Genomic DNA, 13,453 nt, shown 5'->3' on the forward strand with positions numbered 1-13,453 from the left:
AAACAAACCACGTTTTCTTCTGACAATTAACACTTGTGCATTTAAAAATACAGTTCCTATTAAGGCATATATCTGGCATAACTACTGTTAGGGCACATATATGGGCATAACTCCTTTGAGAGGGCACATATCTGGCATAACTAAATGAGGGGGCACATATCTGGCATAAATGCTGTGAGAGGGCACAAATCAGGGCATAACTACTGTGAGAGGGCACATATCTGGGCATTGTTACAGTGAGGGGGGCACATATCTGGCATACCTGCTGTGAGGGGGCACATGTTGGCATGACTATGGTGAAGGGTCACAATGTGGGCATAAGTACTGTGAGGGAGCACATATCTGATCATAACCTGTGAAGGGGGCACAGTGTTGGCATAGCTACTTTAGGGGGATTGGGTGAGATTTAGGAGTCTGTAGTTATGTTTTGGGCGGAGTTAGAGGTGTGGCCTAGTATGAAAAAAATTTGCTTTGTGTATCGCACATACTGTCCCTTTTTCTTCTTTTCAAAAGTTGGGAAGTATGGTCTATACATGTTTATTTAGCGGGATCTGATGTAGGTTCTTTGTTTAAAGGGAACCTGTCACCATGAAAGTACAATGAAATCTGCAGACAGCATGTTATAGAGCAGGAGGAGCTGAGTAGATTGATGTATAGTTCTGTGGGAAAAGATTTAGTAAAACATGTATTTTATTCTTTTAAATTTCTGCTCATTCTGGGCTTTAAAGTCCAGGAGACGGTCCTATCAGTGACTGACAGCCTTCCCTCTATGATTGTGTATACACAGATAGCTGTCAATTAGTGTTGATCGAGCACCAAGGTGCTCATGTGCTCGAGTAGAACACTTTGAGATGCTTGGGTGTTCTACCAAGCACCTGAGCACAATGGAAGTCAATTGGTGAACCCCAGGCACCCCCTGCTCTGAAGAGGGGAGGGTGTCGGGACTCTTGTTCGGCTTAGGAGTACCTGCTCTGACTCCATATATAGCTACAGTGCTGCCCATAATTATTCATACCCCTGGCAAATTTTGACAAAGTTACTTTTATTCAACCAGCAAGTAATTTTTTGACGGGAAATGACATAGGTGTCTCCCAAAAGATAATAAGACGATGAACAAGAGGCATTATTATGGGAAAAAAAACATTTCTCAGCTTTTATTTACATTTGAGCAAAAAGTGTCCATTCCAAAATTATTCATACCCTTCTCAATAATCAATAGAAAAGCCTTTATTGGCTATTACAGCAATGAAACGCTTCCTATAATTGCAGACCAGCTTTTTGCATGTCTCTACAGGTATTTTTCCCATTCATCTTTAGCAATGAGCTCCAAATCTTTCAGGTCTTGCCATCACCCTGATCTTTAACTCCCTCCACAGATTCTCAATTGGATTCAAGTCTGGACTCTGGCTGGGCCACTCCAAAACGTTAATGTTGTCTGCTAACCATTTCTTCACCACTTTTGCTGTGTGTTTTGGGTCATTGTCATGCTGAAATGTCCACTGGTGCCCAAGGAAAAGTTTCTCTGCAGACTGCTTGATGAGAATCTTCATGTATTGCTCTTTTTTCATGGTGCCGTTTACTGTGATTAGGTTCCCTGGTCCATTGGCTTAAAAACACCCCCAAAGCATTAGGTTCCCAACCACCATGTTTGACAGTGGGGATGGTGTTCTTTGGGTTGAAGGCTTCTCCTTTTTTACGCCAAATGAAGGAAACATCATTGTGACCAAACAATTACATTTTTGTTTCATCTGACCATAACACAGAAGACCAGAAGTCTTCTTCTTTGGCCAGATGAGCTTTTGCAAAGGCCAAGCGAGCTTTTGTGTGCCTTATCTGGAGAAGTGGCGTCCTCCTTGGTCTGCATTGTGCAGTGTCCGTTGGATTTTCTGCCTTGAGACATTGCCACCAGCAAAGCCCAGATTCACCAGGATGGCCTTGGTGGTGATCCTTGGATTCCTTTTCACCTCTCTAACTATCCTAACTACACGCACAGCCTTGAGGCGGATGGGCTACAACAGCAGAAGACCCCACCGGGTACCACTCATCTCCACTACAAATAGGAAATAGAGGCTACAATTTGCACAAGCTCACCAAAATTGGACTGTTGAAGACTGGAAAAATGTTGCCTGGTCTGATGAGTCTCGATTTCTGTTGAGACATTTAAATGGTAGAGTCCGAATTTGGCGTAAACAGAATGAGAACATGTATCCATCATGCCTTGTCACCACTGTGCAGGCTGGTGGTGGTGGTGTAATGGTGTGGGGGATTTTTTCTGGGCACACTTTAGGCCCCCTAGTGCCAATTGGGCATCGTTTAAATGCCACAGGCTACCTGAGCATTGTTTCTGACCATGTCCATCCCTTCATGACCACCATGTACCCATCCTCTGATGGCTTCTTACAGCAGGATAATGCACCATGTCACAAAGCTCAAATCACTTCAAATTGGTTTCTTGAACATGACAATGAGTTCACTGTACTAAAATGGCCCCCAGTCACCAGATCTCAAACCAATAGAGCATCTTTGGGATGTGGTGGAACGGGAGCTTTGTGCCCTGGATGTGCATCCCTCAAATGTCCATCAACTGCAAGATGCTATCCTATCAATATGGGCCAACATTTCTAAAGAATGCTATCAGCACCTTGTGGAATCAATGCCACGTAGAATTAAGGCAGTTCTGAAGGCAAAAGGGGGTCCAACACCGTATTAGTATGGTGTTGCTAATAATTCTTTAGGTGAGTGTATATATATATATATATATATATATATATATATATATACACAGTACAGCCCAAAAGTTTGGACACACCTTCTCATTCAAAGAGTTTTCTTTATTTTCCAATCGAGATGGTTTGGGGTGAGCTGGACCGCAGAGTGAAGGCAAAAGGGCCAACAAGTGCTAAGCATCTCTGGGAACTCCTTCAACACTGTTGGAAGACCATTTCAAGGGACTACCTCTTGAAGCTCATCAAGAGAATGCCAAGAGTGTGCAAAGCAGTAATCAAAGCAAAAGGTGGCTACTTTGAAGAACCTAGAATATGACATATTTTCAGTTGTTTCACACTTGTTTGTTATGCATATAATTCCACATGTGTTAATTCATAGTTTTGATGCCTTCAGTGTGAATCTACAATTTTCATAGTCATGAAAATAAAGAAAACTCTTTGAATGAGAAGGTGTGTCCAAACTTTTGTTCTGTACTGTATATATATAATTTTTTTTATTTTTTTTTTTGTAATTACACATTTATTTTTTGCCATACATTTTTTACAATTACAAAAAAAATATAAAATATATAAATTCATAATAAATAGCGCAAACAGCATTCAGCGTTATAGCTGAGTAGATAAGGTCCTTGCCTCTAATGTACAAGGGGTTGGGAGTTCAAATCCCAGAAGAAACTTTTCAGAAATAGATGCTAAATTACATTAAAATACACTGACTCGAGCATCGCGCTCAAGCATACGCGGTGTTCGGCTGGGCATAGCGATGCTCGAGCCGAACTGGTGTTCGGCCGAGCATGCTTGATCAACACTAGTGTCAATCACTGATAGGGCCGCCTCCTGGACTTCAAAGCTCTGAATGAGCAGGAATATAAATTGCAGATTTTGCTGAATCTTTTCCCACTAAACTATACATCAATCTGCTCAGCTCCTCCCGCTCTATAACATGCTGCCTGAGCTCAAACACCATGTTTAACATGACAGGTTCCCTTTAAGTGATCTGGTGTGTGGTTCGTGTTTATTTTGGGGTGTGCTGAAGGGGGTCATATGTACCATTTGCATTCAAATGCCCTAGGTTGGAGCTGCCATTTCAGCTACTATCTGCGTCCTATTATATACATGTTGCCACACAGGATTTCCAGCATCCACAAGGCTCTGTCACTTGTTTGCTTTAGTATTCTTTGGATGAATCAGCAGCATGGCATATGGCATACTGTATATCGCTTGAATGAAATTAGACTCCAGGACACAGCTCCTCCTTTCTTTCCTGTCTGACTTCTCGGAGCTCACACGCTGCCGGTAAACTGAAATCTGGACCTCACGATGGCTGCCGGCAAGAGGAGCAGAGCGAGGAGAAGGAGGGGACGCGCCGTTCACTCAGGGGTAAGAGGATGGTAGTACATGAGTTAAACTTTGTAGTATCGTATATCAGCCAGCTACAACACTGGCAATAAGAAACATGATGCAATCATTTGGAAATTCCCTGTACAGTGCAGCATCCCAGTGAAGTGAAAATGGCAGCCGGGAAGAACTGAACTACAACCAAAATAATACATGGAAATGCCAACTTCCTGTCACCCTGCAGAGGTCTGACATGTTCTTGTACACTTTGGATTTTTATGTTAAACCCTTCCCACCACTAATCTGTAGATTCGAATTTCAGCCAATGTCCCTAGTGCTAGGGGCTTGAATTTACAGTCCTTTAAAGGGGCTCTCCGGGCTTTTAATATTGATGACCTCTCCTCAGGATAGGTAATGATTATCAGACCGGTGGGGGTCTGACACCTGGCCCCCCCGCTGATCATCTGTATGAGGAAACAGCGGTCACAGTGTGCACGTGCCGTCTCCCTTCTCTCTTCCTGCTCGCTGCTGCTTTGCCATAGACATAGCAACGAGCAGATATACCTATATATAGAAAAAGCGGAGTCTAGACAGGCTTAAAATAAATTATAGTTTAAAAAGTAGAGACAAGAATACATCAAGACAAAAAGTGCGGTATACCCCCGAGGTATTTCACAACTGTCATACAGAGGGGAAGTGAAGTAAGAGGGAGGCAGGTAGTAATAGGTATCCTTTATCCATAGGTAAAGGGACAAATAATATGTAATCAGTATATAGTCAGTATGTATGCATAGACATCCCTTATCCACATATTTGCAGCTATCATAAAAGGGGAAGAGATAGATGTAAAAAGTAATAGGTAAAGGAACAGATAGTATGTAATATAATAATATATACACATAAACATCCCCTGTCCACGGATAACAGGTTACACTCTATATGAGGGGTTTTTGTCTGTGGGTGATTCCATATATTGTGATGCACTAGCATCTACATATTGATTATTATCCGTGGACAGGGGATGTTTATGTGTATATATTATTATATTACATACTATCTGTTCCTTTACCTATTACTTCCTACATCCATCTCTTCCCCTTTTATGATAGCTGCAAATATGTGGATAAGGGATGTCTATGCATACATACTGACTATATACTGATTACATATTATTTGTCCCTTTACCTATGGATAAAGGATACCTATTACTACCTGCATCCCTCTTACTTCACTTCCCCTCTGTATTAGGGTTGTTGCTGTCAGTGCGCTCATGTTCCCTCAGCAGCACAGGAGAGAAGGCGTCACTCTCTCCCTCCCCCTGTGCCGCCACTGTTGCCAATAAGAAGAGAAAGTGGCGGAGGGGTGGGCGGGCGCACTGTGCCACCATTGATAGTAGAGGACCTTTCATGGGTCCAAACATTGTAAACTATCAGGATATGTAGCGCGGCGCCCAGGGATCTCACTGAACTTGTTATTATTCCTGGGTGCCACTCCGTTTGCCCGCTGTGGCCCCCGGTATATTCTCCCGCTCTGTATGCTAATTGCTAGCATCGGAGCAATGGGGAGGAGACTGCCCTTTTTCTCAATGGGTGTTCCTTCTTCCGGGCTGTTACGCTCTGCGCTTTGATTGGACAGCGCTACATATACATATACAATCCTCCATCCTACAGGACATTTATTGCAGATCACAGATAATGCCTCTGCGTATCTGCCCCAGCGGAACCAAATACCACAGTGCAGCACAATATACTGCCCCAGCGGAACCAAATACCACAGTGCAGCACAATATAAGGCCTCAGCAGAAACAAATACCACAGTGCAGCACAATATACTGCCCCAGCGGAACCAAATACCACAGTGCAGCACAATATAAGGCCTCAGCAGAAACAAATACCACAGTGCAGCACAATATAAGGCCTCAGCAGAAACAAATACCACAGTGTGGCACAATATACTACCCCAGCAGAACCAAATACCACAGTGCGGCACAATATAAGGCCTCAGCAGAAACAAATACCACAGTGCAGCACAATATACCGCCCCAGCAGAAGCAAATACCACAGTGCAGCACAATATACTGCCCAAGCAGAACCAAATACCACAGTGCAGCACAATATACAGCCCCAGCAGAGCAAAATATCACAGTGCATCACAATATACAGTCCCAGCAAAACCAAATACCACAGTGCAGCATAATATACTGCCCCAGCAGAACCAAATATCACAGTACAGCACAATATATAGCCCCAGCAGAACCAAATACCACAGTGCAGCACAATATACTGCCCCATCAGTGCAACAGGAGAATTAGGCCCCTTTCACACAAGCATGACGGATTAGGTCCAGATGCGTTCACGGTGCGTTCGGTGAAATTCGCACCATTTTGCAAGCAAATTTAGTCAGTTTTGTCGGCAATTGCGTTCAATTGCGTTCAGTTTTTTTCCGATCGAGTGCAATGCGTTTTGATGCGTTTTTTCACGCGCGTGATAAAAAACTCTCCTAGCCGCTATCAGTGAAAAACGCATTGCATCCACACTTGCTTCCAGGGGCAAAGCGTTTTTCACTGAAGTCCCATTCACTTCTATGGGGCCAAGGCTGCGTGAAAAACGCCACCTATAGAACATTCTGCGTTTTTCACGCAACGCAGAACAAAAAAACGCTCATGTACACAGACCTATTGAAATGAATGGGTCAGGATTCAGTGCGGGTGCTATGCATTCACGTCACGCATTGCGCCCGCACAGAAAACTCACTTATGTGAAAGGGGCCTTAGGGTGCCTACACGCGCTGCAGATTTTGTATTGTTTTGCCATCTATGACATGGATTTCTTCAAGCTCCATCCAAATTAAAGCAACTGATTTTTAGTTGCTAGTACATTACATTACAAGTAAATTACATATATATACAGTATAGTATGTCATATATGTTATTTATATGTAATGTACTAGTCTAGACTGTGCATATTGGTGTCTTACATTACTATGTATATACTAGTACATTACATATAGATGGTATGTTATACATGTTATTTATATGTAATGTACTAGTAATGTAATGTACTAGTCTAGACTGTGCATACTAGTGCATTACTATGTATATACTAGTACATTACATATAGATGGTACGTCATACATGTTATGAATATGTAATGTACTAGTATATACTGTGTATACCAATGTATTCAATTTCTATGTATATACACAATGTATACTAGTATAATACATAAATATAGTATGTCATACATGTTATGTATATGTAATCTCTTAGTAATGTAATATACTAGTGTATTCTGTGTATAATAATGCATTTTATTTCTAGTACATTACATATGCACCACACACAATATTTTACTTTGGTAACACATACCACCACCAGTTCACCTCACCAGTTACCAGGGCAGGTGAAGGTCCACCCGGGCAGTTGAGGCAGTCGGGAGCTGTGGGCAGCACATGGCAGGCCTGGGGCATGGTCTGCAGCTGCCAGGCAGGCTGATGAGGTGAAGACCCCACTCGGCAGCTTGTTCTCAGCAGGAGAGTTGATGGACGTAGGAGAAAGGTGGAGCATCAACCTAGCTCTGCACTGGCAGTGGAGTAAGCCATAGTCATGGTCTGTGTGCTAGGTGACGTCTCTGGACACCATTGGCTACGTTTTGAGGTCAATCTGCCCCTGCAGGCACCCAAGGGTTCTGTTTTATTTTTTTTCTTGTTTCTACTAGCCTGATTAAAGGGGTTATACACTACTTGTGGCAGGCGCAACACTATGAAGTGCCTTTTGCACTGAGGCATTAGAAGAATTTTGATATCTCTGACTTTGAGTCTAACCAGATTATCTATTTCTCTGTAATTCCTAGAAACAGTGGAAACAGTAGGTTTAAAGAGCACACCAAATGCTTCAAATAACTTCTTTATTAACTTCAAATTTTGTTCATATATATAACACTGCCGCCTCCGCAGCAGATAGTCCATGTACAAAAAACGTGTTGAAAAGGTATCACAAAATGGCGGTAAGGATAAGATGGTGGTTCAACTGTTCAATCTTGTCATTCAACATAAAATGGTGGATATATTTCTCTCTTGAGTATCTGCACTGTCACTTTAAGTTATTTAGGCACTTTATGATGTCTCTGAGAGGTATATCTGAGATTTAACTATTAGTTGTACTTGCAGTATGCAGTTAGCAGTGACTATTTGCAGATTGGTTGAGTATTATCTGGTATAGTTGTATGCAATTTGGATTGCAATATGGAATCTGAATGCTTGCAATTGTATGCTTGCAATTTGCATGGTTGCAATTGGTGGAACTGTAAGTAAACACATATATATCTAGTTCAGTATACAGTTCTAAACACAATACTAACAATATGAACATTAAATATTTGTTAAACTACCTATTTTGGCCTCTTGTTCCCATAAAACTGGACTCTGACTGGAACTGTGTGTCTGTTCAGCTCCTGTCTCTGGTGAGTAATGATTCTAGCAGCAGGAGCTGGGGGAATTCCCAGACAGGCTGTGTGTGTGAGGCTGGCTGTGATTGGTGAAAATTCTTGCTCTAGACTTCTGCCCAGCAACAACAGATTAACACTATGCTTTCTGTTGTTTCTGCTGTGTCACTGAATTTACCTTACATAACAAAATTAATCTTAAAGGCATCTTTTTCTGCTTCTGTGAACACAAAATATAAGTTATATGACATCCAAAACATGATGTCACAGTAAATAACTCTGCTTTTGTCTTTAACACAAACATAGGAACTATATTTAGGCTATTGGCAGGTCTAGCTGTATACACATATAAGCTATACTAGCAACCTAGGACGGGTCCTAGCTGGCCAGCTACACTACTAACACAGACCGCCCTAAGTGGCTGACTCGCTTCTGCCGCTCTCGACTCTTCCTCTCCCTGCAGCACTGAAATTAACATCCGTCGATGGGGATGGGGGGGGGGACACATGACTGCTGCAGCTAATCACAGGCTGCAATGATGACCTGTTCCCCTTGCGTCACATCACCAGTTGTAGAGACGACAAGCTAGCAGGTTACTCCTGTGGCCTGTGATTGGCTATGGCAGTCAAGTATCCATCTGTCAATAGTGATAAGCGAGCGGCATGGGCAATATTTCAATTTGCAATATTTTGCAAATTTTTGGCTGAATATTTGCCATAAATTCGCAAATTCGAGAATTCGTAATCTCCAGTCATTGTTTACTTGATTGTAAAAATCGCTAATGTAATATATTCGCGATTAGAATATTCAACACTATTCGCGAATACGAATATATAGCACTATATTTGAAATATTTGCGAATTCTCAAAGTGGCGATATCGCGATTAAGATTTACGATTCGAATATTTGCTTTAAACACTATCTGTCAATGGATGTTCGTCCACATACAGCTGCATTATTTCTGGGCAGCAGATCGCTGTTTAGGCGTCATGATCTTTTGCCCAGAAATGATAATTGAGCCCGTTTCGCTCAATCATTGGGTGATCTGCTGCACCATTAGATGAGCAGACTATTGGGAACGAGCATTAACAGGAACGTGCCAAACAAATGAGGTAGGGGGCGGCACAACCACACTGGCAATTAGCACTGATAATCAATGCGGTGTACACGGCTGGGGAGGACACACATGATCGGAGGTGCTCAGCTTGACGTAGCAGGTAAGGTGCACATGGAACCAGTGTAGAGGAGAAAATAGACAGCGGCACTCACCCGTGTGTTGAAATAGCGGCAGCTTTTATTTCCAAAATAGCATGTGGCAGGGGGCGGACAATTCTGAAGCACGCATTGAACAGCGGTTGCCGTTTCGCGCTACATGCGCTTCCTCAGGCTGTGCGTCATTAGCAGGAACGTGCTTTCAAAATTATTTTTTTTGATCAGCAAAAGTATACAATCAGATTGAACAATATACATTGTCTTAAGTCTACAAGTGCAAATAAAGTAAAAAAAACAAGGAAACGGTGCTCATAGTACCGTGTATAAAAATATATGATTTTATTATGACATGATTAAAATATAAAGCAATAAATAATATACGTTAAAAAGTGAAAAGAAGCAGAAAAAAGAACGCCACCCTGGGATAGCACACGTGTCAAATGTAAAACATGATGATCAATGAAATTGATTATATATGGTACAGTGACCAGCCATTGACCAAAAATACAACATGGGTAACGGTTGAGTCAGCAATCAAAAAAGGTACCTACACGGCAAGTGTAGCATGAACCAGGTAGAAGCAAACCCCAATAATAACCAGGTGTCAAATAGCCTGAATCTAATGCCGTATAGGTAAAAAAGAAGGTAGAGTCTCACCAGAAAAGACCATGTGCTATATCACCCAGGATGGCGTTACCCCAACGCGCGTTTCGGGGTGCCTTCGTCCGGGGGTAACGCCATCACTGTGAATCATCTATTTACAGGCTCTCTCCGCCAATCGGATGTTGATTGTACGTACTTGTCCCCACCTGTGCATGTATGCTGGCGGGCGGGGCTCCAGTCAAACCGCGCCCAGCCACCTCCCGCCTACACGCCCACATCACGTGACCAAGCCACATGATCGGATGATGACGGCGTAAGGACGCACAGGCGAGAGGCGCGGCGCCGTGCACCACGCGCACACACCACAGGGGAGGAGATGAACAATAACATGAAGAGGGCACTGGCTATTTGTTCAGTCCCACTAGCTCAACCATCATCCTACCCCCAACCCCACTTCCTAACCCAGGAAATAAACACACCACACCACTGCTTGGATTTAATCGGCCACAGCAGCCGTTTATTGAATACATACAAAATATATATAACATAAGTTAACACATGACGAGGGAGGTCCTAGAAGCCCCAATAACTCCATAAACGCTGGAACACCTGCGTCTCCATCTTGCCCCCAGCCGTTGAACCCAGCTCGGAGGCAGCAACTGATGGAACGCGTAATTAGTTCCTACCAGCTCCTCAATGAGAGTCCAGCCCCTCCCGCGGGGCCCTCCCATCCTCAGGTACCACCATATTCCTCCACTTCAAGGACCTCCCCCGCCTCCACGACTGCCGCGACATATAACACAACAACGCTCACCTCAATCCACCTCCACTAGGGTCGGGTGGGTGGGCGTTTGGATCCCCTGGCCGCACTGACCTCACTTCCGCCTCCTTCCTCTGTCTCCGCTCCGGCCACGCCCCCCGCCACCCTGGCAACTCCCGCCCTTCCTCTTACACCGCCCCCACAAACCCCTAACCCTTTCCTCACCAGTCCTTCACCGCCCGGCCTCTTCATGCGCGTCCTCCCCAACCGCTGCGCTCCAGTCCGGCCTGACTTGAAGAGGGCACTGGCTATTTGTTCAGTCCCACTAGCTCAACCATCATCCTACCCCCAACCCCACTTCCTAACCCAGGAAATAAACACACCACACCACTGCTTGGATTTAATCGGCCACAGCAGCCGTTTATTGAATACATACAAAATATATATAACATAAGTTAACACATGACGAGGGAGGTCCTAGAAGCCCCCATAACTCCATAAACGCTGGAACACCTGCGTCTCCATCTTGCCCCCAGCCGTTGAACCCAGCTCGGAGGCAGCAACTGATGGAACGCGTAATTAGTTCCTACCAACTCAATGAGAGTCCAGCCCCTCCCGCGGGGCCCTCCTATCCTCAGGTACCACCATATTCCTCCACTTCAAGGACCTCCCCCGCCTCCAAGAACGCGCAGCTTGACCACCTCAACCCTGCGCGTCCCTCCACACACGCAAAGCAATTTCAACGCCGTTCTGGAGCCCCAGAGCCCACAAATCCGTACCCACCGCATTCAGGTGCACTCCATCTGCTCTCCAAAATGCACCCTCCCCTTTCTCCAACACCTCATGCCGCACCACAACCCCGCCATTCCTTGCCATAAACCGGCCAACTGCTCTGTTCACCTTAATCCGAGCCTTTTTAAGGCTCTCCACTGACCTCGCACCCCTCCACACCTTCCGCGGCACAATGTCTGACCAAACTGTTATGATCCCTGGAAACAATGCCCAAATCCTGAGCAAGTCAAACTTGACATCACGGACCAATTCCCTAAAAGGACGCTTCCCCAAATCATTCCCCCCCACATGTAAAACTAACACATCCGGAGGACGATCCAATCGCACAAAATGATGCACCTCCCGCAAAACTCCACCCCACAACATACCTCTAACCCCTAACCATCTGACCGTAGCACACTCCGGACTAAAGCCCAACTGTCGCCCACTCGGCCTTACATCTGCTCTGATCGCACCCCAGAACACATAGGAGTGCCCCAGAATCCATACCAAAGCCGCCACCGTCTGACCTGTGAACACAAAAAGGAACAAATTAACAACCCCCTATCACCAACCGTACCCCTATAATAATGCAGGCCTCACATATGACTTGAAACGCACCGACTCCCAACGCCCAATCCTCCTAATCACCTCCTCACTGGCGCCCCACCTGGCTGCCTCAGTTGCCGCACCAATTCTGAACGAATGACCAGAATACTCCCTGACCGGCACACCCAAAGTCTTCAAACATTTCTTAAAAACCGCCAGGAACTGAAACCTAGACAAAAAGGAGCCGTCCTCATGCCTAAGGAAAGGAACCTCATTACACTGTAGCCCCGCCCCATAAGACCCTACACACCGCACCGGACACATACTACAACCTGGTACCGGGAACAACGTAAAACGCTGCCCCCTGCCTTCCTGATCAGTTTTTGACCTCCGAATCCGGACATACACCCTATCCCCCGCTAACTCCACATCCTCACTCCTAAGTCCCCCTGCTCTACTCACACTGTCACACACCAACTCCCCCAAGCGAAAAGCACCGAAAAACGCCAAAGCAAATGCCGCCCTGAACAGCACTAACTCCCAACCAGAACTACAAACACAACTCAACTTCTCACCCATCCGCACAAGCAACTCAAATGACACCGGCCTCCGATAATCCGGCACCCTGCCTACCCCCCTACGCCACCCTTTCAACACCTGCCTAACCAAAAAACCCTTAGTCAAATCTGGCAACACCCGCAACTTAAAGCCAAACGCTACCCCCGCTATCAAATGATTCACCTTTGACACCGACCACCCTTCGCCCTTCAACTGCCCTAACAACATCAACAACCTCACATCACCATCCCCAACACCAGCCCCCCAGGCTCCGTTCCAAGTTTCCCAGGTCGCCCACGCCTTACCATACTCCCTCCAAGTACCCGGGCTCAACGAATCCCTCAACATCCCCATCACTTCTCCTCCAGGATCCCCCACAGCCACGACGGACACTCCAGACCTTCCAGCTCCGCTTCTGGCGCAAGAAGCCGGAACCGCTCCCACTGTAAACGAGAAAGAGAATCCGCCACTGAATTAGACACTCCAGCCACATG

General features: G+C 45.0%; 1 protein-coding gene across 2 annotated transcripts in view; it reads left to right on the forward strand.

Moving 5' to 3' along the window:
- LOC121002302 (ATP-binding cassette sub-family B member 5-like) overlaps nt 1-13,453 on the forward strand; it is a 1,125,761-nt gene that overhangs the window by 897,437 nt on the left and 214,871 nt on the right. The window contains exon 1 of one of the 2 annotated variants that reach the window (XM_040433698.1): nt 4,003-4,106. The exons of the other annotated variant lie outside the window; for it this stretch is intronic. Coding sequence (XP_040289632.1) covers nt 4,047-4,106 — 60 coding nt within the window. The 5' untranslated portion in view covers nt 4,003-4,046. Of the gene's footprint in view, nt 1-4,002; nt 4,107-13,453 lie in introns of those variants that run through there. 2 annotated transcript variants of the gene reach the window in all.

The sequence above is a fragment of the Bufo bufo genome, chromosome 5 (genome assembly GCF_905171765.1).
Source record: "Bufo bufo chromosome 5, aBufBuf1.1, whole genome shotgun sequence".
Taxonomy (NCBI): Eukaryota; Metazoa; Chordata; class Amphibia; order Anura; family Bufonidae; genus Bufo; species Bufo bufo.